Source organism: Notolepis coatsorum, assembly GCF_963971535.1.
Source record: "Notolepis coatsorum genome assembly, chromosome: 2".
In the NCBI taxonomy this organism is placed as follows: domain Eukaryota; kingdom Metazoa; phylum Chordata; class Actinopteri; order Aulopiformes; family Paralepididae; genus Notolepis; species Notolepis coatsorum.
This window is the reverse complement of record NC_140166.1, coordinates 217171607-217190096: the sequence shown is the minus strand read 5'-3', so window position 1 is coordinate 217190096 and position 18490 is coordinate 217171607. Positions and strand designations below refer to the sequence as shown.

General features: G+C 43.8%; 1 protein-coding gene across 4 annotated transcripts; it reads left to right on the top strand.

Moving 5' to 3' along the window:
- The first annotated feature begins 580 nt into the window (after nt 1-580).
- Nucleotides 581-13905, top strand: lgals3b (lectin, galactoside binding soluble 3b). Of its 4 annotated transcripts, none has more exons than XM_084307762.1 (8): nt 585-712; nt 2334-2347; nt 2736-2853; nt 3196-3258; nt 3292-3581; nt 7837-7925; nt 11618-11786; nt 13315-13905. In XM_084307762.1, exons 2-8 carry the CDS (start codon nt 2342-2344, stop codon nt 13471-13473), a joined length of 894 nt encoding a protein of 297 aa, XP_084163888.1. In that variant the 5' UTR covers nt 585-712; nt 2334-2341; the 3' UTR covers nt 13474-13905. The 4 variants fall into 4 exon arrangements, with proteins under 4 accessions (XP_084163885.1, XP_084163888.1, XP_084163887.1 ...); XM_084307761.1 differs by having other exon boundaries at nt 586-712; nt 3193-3258; XM_084307759.1 differs by having other exon boundaries at nt 581-712; nt 3193-3581.
- Nucleotides 13906-18490: the final 4585 nt, after the last annotated feature.

Here is an 18490-nt window from a genome sequence, read left to right as displayed (position 1 = left end):
ACATACATACATACATACATACAGACAAATACACACATACATACAGACACAGGTATACACAATACAGACAGACAGACACAGATATACACACACACACACACACACACACACACACACACACACACACACACACACACACACACACACACACACACACACACACACACACACACAAAGCCATGGAAACTCACAGATACACCATCTGCTCTTTGTGGTTGAGTGAGTCGGTATAAAGACACTGTACATACACAATACAACAATACATGCACGTATTTGCACACACACATCACGTATACACAAATATGCAAGCTATGCACACAAGTGTGTACAGTACATGCACATATCTTTGAGCTTGTCTGTGTCTATCTTCTATAGTCTTTGACACTTTCCATGTCTGTCTCACTCATGCACACATTTGCACAAACACAGCTTCTCTCTCTCTCTCTCTCTCTCTATCTGCCTCTCTGCCTCTCTCTCTCTCCCTCTCTCTCTCTCTGCCTCTCTCTCTCTCTCTCTCTCTCTCTCACACAGCACAATACCTCGTCGTGCAGACGGGAACTCTAGAAGGGTGGGGTCTCTCCCTCTCTGGGGCCTCATGGAACAGGGTGTGGCTCTGTGCACACCTCAGACACACAGTACACCCACATGAACACACACCTTTCATAGCGGCCAGCCGTCTGCATCTGTTCACACGGAAGAGCCCGACCCGAAGGTACGTTCACGCACCGGCGTCTCTGTGTTATTATAATAACTCTGACATTTGTAAAGTTATGATTCCCTAATGTTTTAATACCCTCTGCCGTCGCCGGTCTTCTCTGTGTTGGTTCTAGTATGTGTATGTTTATTTTAGGATCCCCATTAGCTTTTGCACTTGACAAAAGCCATTCCTCCTGGGGTCCGGCATAGTTTCTATAGTCTAGTATTGGTCCGATAGGATTTTCCTCTTGTTTTGAGATAACTTTATGGTAAAGGTAAGTAGTTGTAACGACAGAATTACATGGCAACAGTTGGCCAATCTGAACCTGAACATAAAATACTAATATATTATATAATGTGGGGGTTAAGGAAGGGAGTTCTGTGAGGATTATTGGAGGAGTTATTTGATATAATAATTATCAAATGAATTACAACCTCCCCATTACATTAGAAAAGCAGTATCCATTAATATACAGTATACAACTACCTCTCTCCTAGGTTTGTCTGATCCTTGAAACTAACACAGATTTGTTTAGAAAATATCCTGTGATCTTAGTCTGTGGGATAAAGTTACATAATGGATGGTCGAAAATGTTTAATAAATGTATGTATGTAAGACTATAGATAGAGTAAAGGCTTCAGCAACACACATATTTTGATCATCACTATGCAAACAATGTTGAACTGGTTATGTAGGAACTGGACGAGTAGGAAGTTGTGTTTGTTTTTCTTCCAAATTGTGAAGTTCTTGTTGGGTCTTGTTTGTCACAACAGTAATGTACAGAGATTTTGGTTAGCTGCGTTTATACAGATTCCCCATGTTATTATTGTATGTTGTGACACAAGTAAAGAATGTATACTTCTAGTACAGATTGTGTTAAAAGCATATTTCTACCCATACAGTATGTACTTTTCTGAGAGTACTTGCAATGTATCTTTGGTACCACAGCACGATTAGTATGATAGCCATTAATAAGATGTAAGTGTAATCTAAATACACCAAAGAAAACACATGTTTACCAAACTTTAACTTATACTTAATTAAACGATTAGTACTACCATTGCTATTAGTGTACTATGTTGGTAAGCAAAAGTAACCAAAAATACATCAAAAGTATCATTTCAATATATTTAAAGTAAACACATCTCCTCAGTGTGTGGGTGTGGGTGTGGGTGTGTGTGTGTGTGTGTGTGTGTGTGTGTGTGTGTGTGTGTGTGTGTGAGGATGGCTGATTAACCTGCAAAACACATCTGATTATCTCAATGTGCAACAGGTGTGCAGCCACTCCTGATCCCAGGTCTGATTAGCTTGACCCAGGGCAGGTGTGGCTGATCCAAGGTCTATTTAGCTTGACCCAGGGCAGGTGTGGCTGCTTGAACAAGCCATCCCCACACCAAAAGTATATACTTTGAATGGAGGACCTTTACTCTTACTATTCTATCAGGTGCTTTTCTACTTTATTCCTTCCTCTATTGGCTGATGAACATTTGAGCTATGTGACCTAAATTTGTAATTGTAACATTTATGAAGCTATTGAGGAACTGTTTGTCAGTCATTTAGTGTCTCTTTGTAATATTTGAAATATGATACCTCCATAATAATTCCATAATAACCTATGTTTATTTCTCCCTTTCAGGTGAAGGAATGGATGTAAGTAATACCCTGGCTGTTTATTTACTGTAACTAAAGCTGTAAAGCTACTGTGTCTAAAGCTACTGTAAAGCTATTTCAGCTAAGGCTACTGTAACGAAGCTACTGTAAAGCTACTGTAACTAATGCTACTTTAACTAACGCTACTCTAACTAAAGCTACTGTAAAGCTACTGTAACTAAAGCTACTGCCTAGATGGCCTTCATGAAGCAGACTAGGTACAATTGTATTTGTGAAGGAAGAAAACTATCATCAACCACTACTCAGACCTACGTTCTCTCTCTCTCTCTCTCTCTGACACTAAGTTGGAGCTGATCCATTTGACTTATATTTGCCTATATGCCAATTTATAATTATTGTGCCTCTCTCTCTCTCTTCAACTCCCTAGCTATCAGATGCTCTAGGGGGTGGCGGGGGTGGCTGGCCTGGCGGTAACAACCAGGGCGGTGCAGGTGCTTGGCCCAGTGGTGGACAGCCTAACCCCAACCCCAACCCCAGCTGGCCAGGTACCTTTATGCTGTTAACAACTATTTTTTTTGTTTAGCAGCTTTTCTGGAATAATTTATCTTGTGTACATCTCTACCTCGTACTGTTCTATCAGGGTACTTTCAGACTTGTGTACATGACTAAAGCAGGATAATGTTGAAGCCGTTAAGAGGTGATGGTTTAGAGAGATGCAGAGAAAGGCATTGCTAGAAGCCCCTATATGATCTGCACTCTGTCCCTCATAAAAGGTATATATATCAAAGTTTTGATGTTATACTATATGTATTTTCGAGTTCAGTATTATGTCTTCAGTTTGACTAAAACAAGGCACTAATGTAACTATGATAATGACTCCCAAGCAGGTAACGCTGGTGGCGGAGCAGGTGGCTGGCCGGGTGGTCCTGGTGGTGCTGGTGGTGGAGCAGGTGGCTGGCCGGGTGGTCCTGGTGGTGGAGCAGGTGGCTGGCCGGGTGGTCCTGGTGGTGCTGGTGGTGGAGCAGGTGGCTGGCCGGCTGGTCCTGGTGGTGGTGGTGGCCCAGCAGGTGGCTGGCCGGCTGGTCCTGGTGGTGGCGGCGGCGGTGGTGCGTGGCCTTCCGGGCCACAGCCTGGTGGGCAGCCGAGCTGGCCCGCTCAGCCCACCCATCCCACCCAGCCCGGAGGAGGAGGAGGATGGCCCAGTCCCAGCCCAGGACCGGGACCTACTGCTCCTTCTGTGCCTTCTGTTCCTTCTGCACCACAGCAAAGTCTGGTACGACTGGGATGGGCTTTTAGGAGTGATAGTCTAGTAGTCGAATGAATGAATGATCATTGCATTTATACAGTGGCTTACTCTAGACTCGAAGCGCTCCCCACAATGTAGAGGGGAAATTGACTCCCTCACCACCACTGTGTAGCACCCAACCTTGGGCTACGCAGGCTCAATGGCTGCCACTGGCACCAGGTACACATCGCACTACACAATGGCTGAACGGCTCAGGAGATTTTGTTATGAGTCAATCCGCTGACATGACCATGCACAACAATATACTGTATGCGATGCTTAACACATTGAGTGCCAGCCATGAGAAATCTCGTTTTTTTAATCGTTATTTTTTTATTAGCGATTTGATTTTTCATCAATCTAGCCTCACGTTACCACTGGGACTCTCTCTGAGCTCGAACAGGGAAAATACCGCCCCCTATCGTCTCTCCGGATGGTATTGCACCCATTGGATTGGACTGAATGAAATGGATGGGAAAAAAAGAATCCGGAATCCACATTTTACTTATCAGGCATGTAACCGGAGACTATCCCAGTGTTGCGATGCTCATATAAACACTGGTTGCATGCACGCTAATGACGCCACGTGGATGCGCATAAATGTTCCCTCGCATAAGGACAGACTAAAGACAGTGCCTAATTGCCTCTACGAATGGAATGTGAACACCTGACGACCGGCGCTATTGATATGCAAAGGCAGGTAAAAACGGCGTCGAGTGCATCCGTGCATGTGCGTGCACGCGCTTCTGCTCAAATCTTTGGGTGCACGGAGTGCAACCCCGTCCCATGAAGAACGCATCCCTGGACGATCCCATTCATTGCCGACCATCAGAACAGTGTGGAATATGCGTTTCCAGTACCCAGCGTTGGATCAATAAACGCGATCGATATTTGGAATGGCGATCAGGAATTGGAATAATCTTTTTGGAGAACATCTGATCTGAGGTAAGGAATCTATTTTACCTGTCTTGGGATAATCTGAGCTTTTTTTTACGGATATATCAACGTGTCCCATGTGTGTGCTGATCAGGAAATGGATAATTGATTTTTCAGCCCGCTTCTGTAGCGTGCATAAGTAGACATATACTATCGATAATCTAGCGTTTATTTTTCATAAATAGGCAGAAAAATTACGACCTGTTTTGTGTATTCCACTAAAGGGCGATTCCTGCAGAATCTCCTTTTTTTCCTGGAAGTTTCCAAAAACGAGCATTTTTCAAAATGGTATAAAAAAAATCCGTTTAGACAATGTTGACTGCAAACAAGTCATTGATAAGCGACAGGCGTATTAGACACAGCCACATAATTTAAGATGTAGTTTATGCGTTCGCAAATGTGCTCGCCCTCATTTTAAGCACTAAATTGTGCGCCCCCTGCTGGCACTGAAAGTGTTGATGCGTATTGTCAGTCAAAACAAGTCTGTTACCGTTTGTAATAATGACCTCCACTCAGTCTGCAGCAGGTCTCTCCGCTCATGGAACGGCATGTCTGTATCAACAGTATATGAACGCCTTGCCAAGTGGGCGACATGTTGTTGGAACAATTTGGAATCTGTATCTTTTAGATACAACTGTCCAACAAACTTTTTGCGGTAACGTTAAAGTGGAGATGAAGCAGTGAACAATGTGATCCTAGTTTGTTTGTTGTGTACCTTGTGTAAGACAGGGTTCTATAATCAAATGTGAAATCTATCTTATTTGTCTGAAAAATCAAATATAATATCCCTGTTTTCAACATGGGCGCCGCCATTTTGTTGCTGACGTCATGGGGCTTGTTTGGTGTATACACTGCTGGTTAGCTGCCTATAGTGAATGGGTCAGTCAGTAAATAAAATGTTGCCTACAAAACAACGGGACCGCGGTGGTTCTGTTTGTATTGCTCCTGGCTGTTCAAACTAATTTTACCATGTGAGAGAGAGAAAAGTTGGTTAATTTCCACAAACTACCAGTGAAAAAAACAGTGTTGGCTCAGGCTGGCTGCACTCAGGCGGCGCGACCAGCCTGTTTGACAGGGAAGGAGGATCTGCAGCTGAAGCCGGACGCGGTTCCCTCAGTCTTCGACAGACAGACCGGCCCAGGCAGTTCAGCGTCGCGGAGCATTCAGCCTGCTGGCTACCTAGATCCACTTCAACCAGCCGAGCGTCGGGAGCTCCAGCAGCTTGTCGATGTGCTAATAGCCTGGAGCCAGCTACCGTTAGCTTGCCGAGGCTCCAGCACACCGACAAGCTGTGTAGCCAGCTACCGTTAGCTTGCCGAGGCTCCAGCACACCGACAAGCTGTGTAGCCAGCTACCGTTAGCTTGCCGAGGCTATTAGCACACCGACAAGCTGTGTAGCCAGCTACCGTTAGCTTGCCGAGGCTATTAGCACACCGACAAGCTGTGTAGCCAGCTACCGTTAGCTTGCCGAGGCTATTGGCACACCGACAAGCTGTGTAGCCAGCAGGCTGAATGCTCCGCGACGCTGGTTGAAGTGGATCTAGGTAGCCAGCAGGCTGAATGCTCCGCGACGCTGAACTGCCTGGGCCGGTCTCTGTCGAAGACTGAGGGAACCGCGTCCGGCTTCAGCTGATTAGTGGTCTTCTGGACAAACATCCCACCCCAACAACATAATCCGAGGCAATGAAGTGTTCGCTGCAGATCCTCCTTCCCTGTCCAACAGGCTGGTCGCGCCGCCTGAGTGCAGCCAGCCTGAGCCAACGTGCCAACAACACTACACTGGTAGTTTGTGGAAATTAACCAACTTTCCTCTCTCTCACATGGTAAAATTAGTTTGAACAGCCAGGAGCAATACAAACAGAACCACCGCGGTCCCGTTGTTTTGTAGGCAAGATTTTATTTACTGACTGACCCATTCACTATAGGCAGCTAACCAGCAGTGTATACACCAAACAAGCCCCATGACGTCAGCAACAAAATGGCCGCGCCCATAATGATAAATGCTTCAGAAATGCACACAACAAAAACTGCTTATTTTTATAACGTGATTTCTTCTGTGGCTTATCTAAATACTAATGTGATGCTATGAATATGTATTTATCGCACTGCTTCATCTCCACTTTAAAGGAACACGCCAACATTTTGGGAAATTAGCTTACAGTCTTCTCCAGAGAGACAAGAAGATAGATACCAGTTTCCTCTGTGTTCAGTGTTCAGTAGTAAGCTATCTGGCAGCACAAAGAATGGAAGCGGACGGTGCCGGTTAGCCTAGGCATTGTCCAACTAGCACCTCTCCCGAAGGCTAACTGGCACTGTCCGCTTCCACATTCATTGTGCTAAGCTAAGCTAACGTGCAGCCAGATAGCTTTCTACTGAATGCACAGAGAGGAAACTGGTATCTATCTTCTTGTCTCTCTCTGGAGAAGACTATAAGCTAATTTCCCAAAATGTTGGCATGTTCCTTAAATACAGAAGTTTGTTTTATCCATGCGCCCCAGCTTCCTACAACAACTCTCACCTCCTGGGATTTCAGCATTTTTGGTGGATGTAACTTGGTCTACTGTTGTCCTAATCTCTGAATGTAGGCCTAGTAGCCTACTGTCTTGTCCTGCTGACGACGGGGTCAAGCGCAGAGACAACATTTGTATCTGTGATCCAAAAATTGCATGAGTGTGTTCCTGTGTGCCGCCCATCACATGCGTTTATCGCTGCATGATGACATTGTCAATGTGTGCAATAAATAAAGGCTTCTTAAAAGTCCAGTTTAATCTTAATCTTTAGAGGAATCGCAACCTTTAGCTAACTGTCCAAATACTCACTCTGTTGGCTGAGTGAAAACTTAATGCAGAAATGGCAAATACCAAAGCAAAGGTTCATGGGAAAATGTTTTATTGAGCTACTGTACCTGTAGATTCCTTTCAAGTTGTTTAATCTGTCACGTAAGGTACATGTACATTATAGTGAAATGCTTGGTTCTGTACGACCCTCTTGAGAACAAGTAAAAGAATAAAAAAAAAGTGCCGACCTCTCGCTTAGTACACTTTGTTTACATTTCTGGTTTTGATCTGCTGTGTTGGCTGGAGTTTAGTAAGTTATTTCCCCAGAAATACTCTGGCAGAGGCTGAGCTGTGGCCAGCAACAGCACCCCCCCCCCCCTCCCCCTCAACTCCAATCCACACATCAGACCAAACTAAATAAAGAAAATCTAGTAGCAGTAGTAGCAAGTGGGGCTCTTTTGCCTAGAGGTCGCTGTTTGATGGCATTACAGATTATACCTTTAATGATTGGCTGCCCCCCCTCCTAACAGAACGTGCCGTACGACCAGACGCTGCCAAATGGAGTCTATAACAACCTGCTCATCACCATCGCTGGGACCGTCAAACCTGGAGCCAAAGCGTAAGTGTTCACTCACTGAGTGGATGGAGGATGGATGGATGACTGAATGATTGAGTGGGTAGATGCATGAATGAATGTCAATGTTGTCGCCCATGAATGAATGAGAACTTTATTTAACGGATTTCAGAATGGGTACAATACAGTACGGCTCAATACACACAATTGTTAACACTTTGACGACCGCTGGGACCTGTCTAGTTTGTCAACACACTGATGTCTTTTTGTAGAGCTATATCTATACTTTATAGTATTGCTATCTGTCCATTCTCATTGTCACTTGAGTTCATAAACCGTCCCTTCAAAATGGCTTAAAGAAGAAAAAAAATCCATCAATAGGTTGTCATTTTATAGCGCCGTGAATATAAGCTTTATCGCAGATTTCGTCTCATATATTTTCTGGAAAGCTAATTATAGAGCTAAAGGCTACTAACGTTATATTCAACGGCATTTCCGTGGTATATGCTAATGAAATAACACAAACTGCTTATGATCCGACTATCAAGTTTCAAGTTTCTTTAATAGTTGTCATACAGAAGTACAGAATACTTTTATACAAAATGCTTCTTACTGTTTCGCTCCAGAGCATATTTCATCCATATCCCAGAGCATCTATGGATGAAAGGGGGGCGGCGGGGAACGTTGATTAGTATTATTGATTACCAATACAGTGTCCGTGTAAGTAGCCACATTCACTGATCGAATGCTTGCGTCTCACAACAATGTCTGATCCGGCTGTAATTTAGGTGAATAAGGTCTTACCGTCAGCCCGTGGGATACCCTACAGCATTTCCCCGTTATCGATCGGCATCTGGTAGATCGATATGTCCATTGGTTGATGATAAATCCCCTTATTCCATGGTGAGATCTGCGATTCGAAACGTAATCAACAGTGCATGCTGTTGCTTCGGGATCAGGGTAATATGATACTGCATTGGAAGGTAAAAAAAAATATATCCATTCGCCCACAATGATACTGCAGTGGAGCGATGGCGCCCCTAAGAGGATCTGGCCGGTATTGCATGTTGCAGATTCCACAGAGGCGGGTAGATCTGCAGAGTCGATCGGGGATCTTGATCCGGTTATTAATATGGAATAAAACGATAACAACTTGCCACAGCTATATACGTGCCTCTGGTCCACAACGCATGGCACCGAAACACGTATATATACGTGGCTGGTCCTTAAAGTGTTAACACATTGGCGACCACGGGTTTGCAGTGTAATATGGTTCTGGACGACCAGGGTTTGTCAACAAACCGATGTACTTTCTAACAACTATATATATACTTTATAGTATTGCTATCTGTCCATTCTCATTGTCACTTGAGTGCATAAACCGTGCCTTCATAATGGCTTAAAGAAAATAAAAATCCATCGGTTGGTTGTCATTTTATAGCGCCGTGAATATAAGGTTTATCGCATTTTTTTCGCCTCGGTTTTTTTTCTGGGGAGCTAGATAATAGGCTAAAGGCTAGTCACGTTATATCAAACGCCATTTCTGCTGTATATATACGAATGAAATAAAACAAACTGCGTAGCATCCAGACTATTACAGAGCATCTATGGATGAAATGGGGGCGGCAGGGAACGCCGATTACTATTATTGATTAGCAATACAGTGTGCGTTCAATATACCATTTTCACTGATCGATCACGTTACGTTTTAAAACAATGTCCAATCCAGCTGTAATTTGGGTGAATAGTATCCTACCGTCAGGCCATGTGATCGCCGGCAGCATTTCGTCATTGGTCATCGGAATCTGGTAGATCGATATGTCCATTGGCTAATCATAAATCCCATTATTCCAGGCTGAAATATGCGTTCGGTAACGGGATCAAAGATGGAGGGTGTTCGTTTGGAACCGAGGCTCATATGAAACGCCCACCGACAGTAAAAAATTTTTTTTCAATCGCCCTCAATGATACTGCAGTGGAGCGATGGCGCCCCTAAGCGGATCTGGCCGGTATTGCATGTTTCGAAAATCAAATATGTGGGTAGGTCCTGCAAGTCGATCGCGGATGTTAATAGCATTATTAATATGGAATAAAACAATAACTCGCCACGAGTTAACTCGTGGCTCTGGTCCTCAACGGGTGGAATCTAAACACGAGTTGACTCGTGGACGGTCATAGTCTTAACACTATGTGGACCGTCCACAAGTTAACTCGTGTTTCGATTCCACCCGTTGAGGACCAGAGCCACGAGTTAACTCGTGGCGAGTTGTTGTTGTTTTATTCCAACCTTTTTAAGCCCAAGATCACTTTTTTTGTGGTGAAGGCAAGATCTACCTATTGAAGCGTTGAGAGAAAAAGACATCCAAAATTGTACTTTAAACTAAATGACTTATTTGCCTATATTCTAATTACATGCAATGCTTTGGTCCAACATTAAAACGTCAAAGTAGAACTGTAATATCCTTTCTCAATCAGTGCTAAGTGCAGTCATCTTATGCAGCATCACTTTTCACATCAAAACAAAAGTAGAACTGTAATGTGGACCTTCTCCTATTAATTAACATTGCCAAACATATTTCCAATTAGCATTTTATAAAGTAGAACTGTAATATGTACTTTCTCAGTCAGTGCTAAGTGCAGTCCTCTTATGCAGCATCACTTTTCACATCAAAACAAAAGTAGAACTGTAATGTGGACCTTCTCCTATTAATTAACATTGCCAAACATATTTACAATTAGCATTTTATAAAGTAGAACTGTAATATGTACTTTCTCAGTCAGTGCTAAGTGCAGTCCTCTTATGCAGCATCACTTCTCTCATCAAAACAAAAGTAGAACTGTAATGTGGACTCATATTATTAACATTAGAAAATGCTAATTGTAATATGTTTGTCAAAGTAGAACTGTAATATGTACTTTCTCAGTCAGTGCTAAGTGCAGTAATCTTATGCAGCATCACTTTTCACATCAAAACAAAAGTAGAACTCTAATGTGGACTCTCGGGGGAAGATAAAAAAAAAAAAAAAAGATTCAGGGAAAGATCTACAGGGAAGGTCTCAAAGATCGACCAGTCGATCAAGATCGACGGGTTGGTGACCACTGTGTTAAGGGGATGCAGACCAGAGAAAGACGTTTGTCTTGTTTACATCAGGGTCCCCATTTTCAATTCATATTGACATACACGACATACATGACATTTATGGCATAGGGACATGCAGGTATTTAGTACTGATACATTTGTGACTTAAACGGTATTCAAATATACAGTACTGTTACTATAGATCCTGACAGAGTATATACATATGATGGGGAGGGGACTGTACATTAGGAGGGGGTGGGTGGGAGAGAATGAATATGGATAGGATGGATGATAAGATGTATGGATGGAAGATGAAATATTGAATTCATTCGGTTTCATGTGATGCCACAGCGCCCCATCAGAGGCCAATTGGCATCCTCTTAACAAGCGAAATAAACCCACACTGTCTCCTAACCCTGTACGCTGTCTCCTAACCCTGTGCACTGTCTCCTAACCCTGTGCGCTGTCTCCTAACCCTGTGCGCTGTCTCCTAACCCTGTGCACTGTCTCCTAACCCTGTGCCCAGTCTCCTAACCCTGTACCCAGTCTCCTAACCCTGTGCCCAGTCTCCTAACCCTGTGCCCAGTCTCCTAACCCTGTGCCCAGTCTCCTAACCCTGTACCCAGTCTCCTAACTCTCTACGCTGTATCCTTCCCAGGTTCGCGATTAATCTTAGCACAAGTCATGACGTGGCTTTTCACCTCAACCCTCGCTTCAACGAGAGCGGGAAGCAGGTGGTCGTGAGGAACAGTGAGATCGGCAAGCGGTGGGGCACGGAGGAGAGGGAGCTCGGCCGCTTCCCCTTCACGCCGGGACAGAAGTTTGAGGTGAGTCGGCGGAGTGAGAAGCACTCATGTGGATAATAATAAACTGTATTGGTATAGCACCTTCATACGAAAATTTAAAAAAAAATCAAAGTGCTTTACAACAGAAAAAGACGGGCATAAAATGAGCACATAAAAGTGCAGACATATAAAATCAGTTTTTCACATTAGGATCTAACATCCCAACAGGCCACCTTGTTTATGGTTTGATTTCAGTTTTAAAAATAGACAATAATAAAAAGAATAGGATAGAATAGACGGGAGTGCAATAGTGCAGTGCAATCAAATGGTAGAATATAATAGACCTAAAATGAGCACAAAGTGCAGACATAACGTTTTTTACAGTGCAATAAAATAGTTCTGGATTACTGTAACAGTTTAAAGTAGTCTTTACCTTCTCCGTTTGGTATCCACAGTTTAAAACCTGACTGTCTTCTCTCCTGTTTGATGCCCACTTTGACCCTTCGAACCTCCCACTCGGGGCAAACCTCCCTCTCAGGGCGCAGTTCTAGGTCTGGGTCCTACTACAGTTTTAAAGCCTTTCTTGCTTGATACTCGCACAGTTTAATACCCGACAGTTTAGAACCTGTAATATAGAATGGACAGTAAAATTATGCAATAGTGCAATAAGGTAGTTCTGAATGACTGTTGAAAATAATGACTGTGAAGGATGGTGTCAGCGCTTCAAGCGGATCATAAGAAGCAGATGTAAAATGTGGTGTTTGCACCATGCTGTGTGTCGGTTCAAACTCCACCCTGGTTATAAGGTGGTAGTGGTTTAATTCAGTCATCGCACACGATAACGATCATTCCAGACTGTCGGGCAGTGACTGAAAAGGTACCGGCTGAAGCATAATACCTGTCCTATGTTCTTATGTAATTAAGCTTCCATCCAAAACAAAAATAAAATTCACATTTGAGGAGCGCCCGAGTGGCTCACCAAGTTGTGATTTACACATTACTAAAATGTTATTAACCCATTGAACACAACATACTCACTTTAACATGTTTTAAACATTACGCCATATTTTATCTTTATTCCTACCTCATTTTAGCATTTTGTACATTATATTGTATATCGTTTGGTCTTTATTATTCTTTTTACTGTATGAAGCACAATTTCAGGAGGGTCATACAGAACCAAGCATTTCAGTATAATGTACATGTGTAACGGTTGTGACAACGTCACCTCAAACTTCGATGCCCCGAGTGGGAGTTGAACCCCGGTCTCCCACACCGCGGGCAGCAACACAGACCGCTATACCAAGAGGTGAATTCACTTCTAAGTGCTGGGTCAATGCGTCTTTTGAGGATGTGAGAGTTTAACCCATAGCACCGCTACTCACCCCAGCCCTTCTTGACTGCGCTTCGCGATACCATCCGTTACACATGTACCTTTTTTATGCGACCAATAAAACAAAAAGGTGAACTCTATGGGACACGGTACTATCCATGAAGTGTGTGTTTGTAAAGAACATAGCCGCCTCGGTGTCTTCATCTCTCCCGTCGTGTGTGTGTGCCATCCCCTCAGCTGAAGATCCTGTGCACCAACGACGAGTTCAAGGTGGCGGCCAACGGGTCTCACCTGCTGGCGTTCAAACATCGCGTCCGTGACCTGAAGTCCATCGGCAAGCTCTCCATCTACAACGACGTCGTCCTGAGCGCCGTGAACCTCGACACGCTACACTGAAGCCTGTTCACGTGCATCCTGGCACCGAGCATTTTACTCCCGTTGGGTTACTAACTACACTATTGGCATACTGCATTATGCATTCATTAATTAGTCGTATGAGGAGATTGGGGGGGAAAGTGTTTTATTGAATGGCGGGTTATATGCAGTAATATTTTGATTGTACCCAGCCCTGCTTATGACTGTACAACGTCTATCTAAAGGAGGTTCTGGACAATTTAAATCGTTGACGACATCTCATGTTCATAAGTGATTTATCACGTGGCTCTCAATCAATTTTCTATCTTGCCTGGATATGAATTAATACTGTAGACATATTATTCAGTTGTTGAAACATTTGTTAGCCATTTTGTACTACTGACTCTTCATTGACATGATATATTTACAATGCATCTTAAAAGATAAATAAAATATTTTATATTGGGTTGAAAATATGGGTACTGTCCTTTTTGCTCGAATGAATGAGAACTTTATTTAACAGATTGCAGAATGGGTACAATACAGTACGGCTTAATACATACAATTGTTAAGGGGATGCAGACCTGAGAAAGACGTTTGTCTTGTTTCCATCAGGGTCCCCCATCTACTTCCCTCTATAGAACTTAATGTAACCAGTCTTGTAAGATGTTACCTAATTCTCAAACAATCATTTGATCATTTCCAAAGAAATTGCTTTTCTCGTGTCACCTTTTCATCTAGATCAGGGCTGCCCAAAATAGGCCCTCCAAACCTTCCAGAGATGTATTAAGATCTATTCTATTTGGTCTATTTTGCTGCACTTTAACTACTTCAGAAATTATTTTCAAACTAACTTGTCTATTGGTTAGAAGAAAAAACACTGACGTGAGACACAAATGGGGGACCCTGATGTAAACGACAAGTCTTTCTCTGGTCTGCATCCCCTTAACTCAATCGGCGCCACGCAGTTGAGCATCATCTGTACTTACCACGCCAAGGTCTAAGAGATAGGAATAAGTGGCGGTGTTTGCAGGGCTATGACTATATTCTATATTATAGCTATGGATACAATACTATGGCCCATTTGACATCGACTCATTCAATATGTGGTAAAGAAATAATTTTTTCATCCATACATTCCCGTTTTATACCGTGGTGAATATGAGTAATCCCGTCTAATCCTAGAAAACGGCGCTATGCAGCAATACGTGCGTTTCACTAAAAACCATGCCGTTTCTCGCCTGTACACGCTAGTATTTCGAAATCAAATCTATGTTTCATCATGAATGCATGAAAGGGTGGGGGGGGTCGTTTTTTGATGCTTTGATCGTCACCAACGGCACACGTATGTTGTGATCGAAGTCATGGTTGGATCACAGCAGGATTGATGGGCCTTACCTTCACTAGGATGTACCCCAAAAAGAATATTCCAATTATCTGATCACGAGTGCCAGTATTGGTGTCGATCGTGTCGCCAACATAATCCGCCACACATCATGCACCGGGAGCATTTCACGCTTCTCAATCCGATCGGGACAACCGGTCCACTTGCGCGACAAATAAAAGTCCCACCGGAGACTTTTGATCGACGCACAGGCCAAGATATAATGTTTCAAAGGGTGCTCGATACTGCCACCTGGGTGGATGCGGCCGGTATTGCACTTCTCAAGTATTCTCAGGATGATTCCCCATGTTAACCCGAGTCCGTGTGCCTGTAATGAATGGAAATATCGAATAAGAAATAACAATGAAAACCCGACTATACACAGGTTTTCGGGGGTCCTGGCGGCGTCTATTCGTTTCCTAACGCATTTATGCTTCCGCGTTCGTGTTTTGCGCTCTGATTGGCCACTGATGTTTCTGGTCGCACCAATCGTGTGACGGCAAGTTATTTCGCCGGTTAAGCTTAGGCACTCTTTCGAAGTTGGTTAAGGTTAGAGTTTGTCTTAGAGCATGGCGATAGAACGCCAGGTAGTTTGCAGGCTGTTCGACGTGGAAATGGGCAAACACGCTATTGGGCGCACATGTCACATGACCTGGCCAATCAGAGCGCCGGAAACACGGATGCGTTGTAAAAAGGCTACACGCGGCCCATCTGGCACCCGGAGGAGGGGTACGGCACGAGGTCGCCGCGGAGGGGATACCCCTCGGCTCCCACCAGCGTGTACGGCACCGGCGCGTCCGAGCCGGGCAGCGGCTCAGGGGGAGGGAGGCGCAAGAGGCCGCGCTTGAGCGGCCGCCTGAGGTCCGACTGGGCAAAGAAATCGGCGTCCAAATCGCCGGAAGCCCCGTCCTCGGCGTCCATGCTGACGTACAGGAACCGGTAGTTGGCATCTACGGCGGCCATCATCCGGAAGGAAGACGCTCCTTTCCGTGACGTCGTCCCGTACCCCGGCGGCTGGGTGAGTATGTTCCTGCCGTCCAGCGCTCCCAGTGCTCCTCGGCCACGGCGCGCCACTCCGGCTCCGTCTGCGGCGTCTGAAGATGGAACGATTAAAATAAATAAATAAAGGACGAGTGGGCGTCAGATAAGTGCAGTGCAGCATGGAGAGTGGTATAGAGGTTTCTTTGCAGTGAAAGCTTTTTGTATAATTGTCTGATAGGTGATTGCTCCCGCCAAGAGTTTTTTTTAATTATAAAATCATTAATCAAAAAAATATATATGTATATATATATATATATGTTTTTGTAGATTTTTATTGTTTTTTTTGCTACCGGGCAGTCCGGTAGAGAGAGAGAGAGAGAGGAAGAATGGGAGATAGACGGAGGAAGACATTCGGCAAAGGTCGCCGGGTCCGGGAGTCAAACCCTGGACGGCCGCGTTGCACTGCAGCGCAGTTACGTGGTGCGCCACCCTTGCAATATTAATATATATATGAAATATGATATATATGAAATATTAATGAATATTTCATAAAGAAAACGTTGGCGGGTCCAAAATGAATGTTGCTGTTTACATGTTCCTACATTTCTCCATGTGGAATGCGTCCGATTGGATAAATGACAGGCTGGTGGTCTAGTGCGACATCTAGTGGGACATCTAGTGGCTGAATGTCATCTATAGCCCCTTTAAATTTAAGACTTTTTAAGCCCCCTAGGGACCCTGTGTTAGACAACGACAGACTCACCCGCAGAAACTCATCCTTTAGGACTTGGTGCAGGGCTTCACACGTCTCTACGACGACGGTGGACACAGTGTTCGCTCCAATCCTGTACTGGAAACTCAGGCACTTGTATGGTTCACCTGTAGAAGATGGGAAACATGATTAATAAAGATTGAAGATGAATGAGAAAAGAATTACAGGTTGCAACTTCTGACTCACTATGAATTGAAAATGGGGGACCCTGATGTAAACAAGACAAACGTCTTTCTCTGGTCTGCATCCCCTTAACAATTGTGTGTGTTGAGCCGTACTGTATTGTACCCATTCTGCAATCTGTTAAATAAAGTTTTCATTCATCCATTCATTCACTCCTCCCACCCTGTTTACTGCCTTTTACAGCTGATGCCCTCTGGGGGGCGCCAGAGGACACTGTCCATCTGGTTTAAAGTGTCTTCCCCACAGACTACAATAAGGACTCTCCATAAGAATTTCTCACCAACCCCTACATAATGTAACTGCACTCAAGCACTTGCTAGTTGTTATGTCTTGTGTCTGTCTCATCCCAATGATGTTGCTGAACCGAGCTCGCCTAGTGTCTACCATGCTGTAATAAGATACGATAAGATATTCCTTTATTGATCCCCTTGGGGAAATTCAGGCATCATAGCAGCATGGGGGAGGGGAGGTACATGTAGTAGAATACATGGTACAGGTCACAGAATTATAGTACAGTGGAGAAGTAAAAATAAAAAATAGAATAAAAAGGCAGTGTAAACAATATAACAATATAATTAACTCTGGACATGTGCATATGGGCAACAAGGTGCGAGAAGGTGCAAGGTGCGAGACGGCGACCGACGGTTGTGTGATAGTAAAGGGTTAACCTTCTGTCGTGTGGCAGTGAAAGGGTTAACCGGCTGTTGTGTGGCAGTGAACAGGGTTAACCTTCTGTGTATTGTCACAGTGAAAGGGTTAACCGTTTTGGTAGTGTGGCAGTGAAAGGGTTAGTGATCAGGGGTCTGACTCTCCCGAGGAGGAGATCTCAAACTCTCCGGAGGTCATCACGAACTGCATGGCGCTGAACCGATCTACAGTGTCAACACAACAACACATTGTGACAAAAATGAAGGAATATTCCTTGTCTCTCATTAGGTGACCAACAGTAAGCTGTAGCCATTGGCCTGAAGTCAGGTCAAGTCAAGTCATTTATTTATATAAAGCACGTTTAAACACTCAAGAGCCAACCAAAGTGCTGTACAGTCAAAAGCATAAAAAAAAATGCATAATACAAAAAGGCACAGCAGGACAAGACAGTACAATCAGACAATAAGACAACAGTAAGCCAACACACGGATAGAGTAGCACAATACAATATAGCACATGATAGGACATAGGACAATAGCGGGACACTAGACATGGGGTTACTAAAGTACAATGAAGCAACCTACAGGATAATGGAGCACAAAGGACAATGTGGCACAGGGGACAGAAGAACACAAGAACAGATACAAGGGGGAAGGGGCAAGATAAAATTGCATGGGAGTGGGCTAGGCGATAAAACGATAACGATAATTATCGTGATATATTTTAATCAATATCGGGGGAATTTTTTTTTTTTTTTTTTTTTGTGACCTGCAACAGGGCAGTTTTAAAACCAGAGACAGTGGACAGACTTGTCTTTCTTGCCTGCAACTTAAAGTAATGGCTTTGCTTGTCCAAGTGACAATACTGACCAAATTGAGATACCGTCTGTACACAGTAGGCTATGTGTGCTAGCAGTAGGGCTGTACCGAATGCTTCGAAGCTTAGATCATAATGTTGACATTCGAATTCTAAATCACCATTCGAATTTTTTATTTTTAATAAAAATAAATATATATATATTTTTTGTCTATTCAATCTGTTTAAACCAATGGGGGTTTTCTTCACAGTTGCAGTTAAAGATTAGGCTACAC

Bases quoted from the DNA above. Each gene is read 5' to 3' on its own strand.
- lgals3b (XM_084307759.1), top strand. The intron at 2,854-3,192 runs GTACCTTTATGC...ATGACTCCCAAG, and splicing joins CCCCAACCCCAGCTGGCCAG to CAGGTAACGCTGGTGGCGGA. The intron at 11,787-13,314 runs GTGAGTCGGCGG...CCATCCCCTCAG, and splicing joins CGCCGGGACAGAAGTTTGAG to CTGAAGATCCTGTGCACCAA.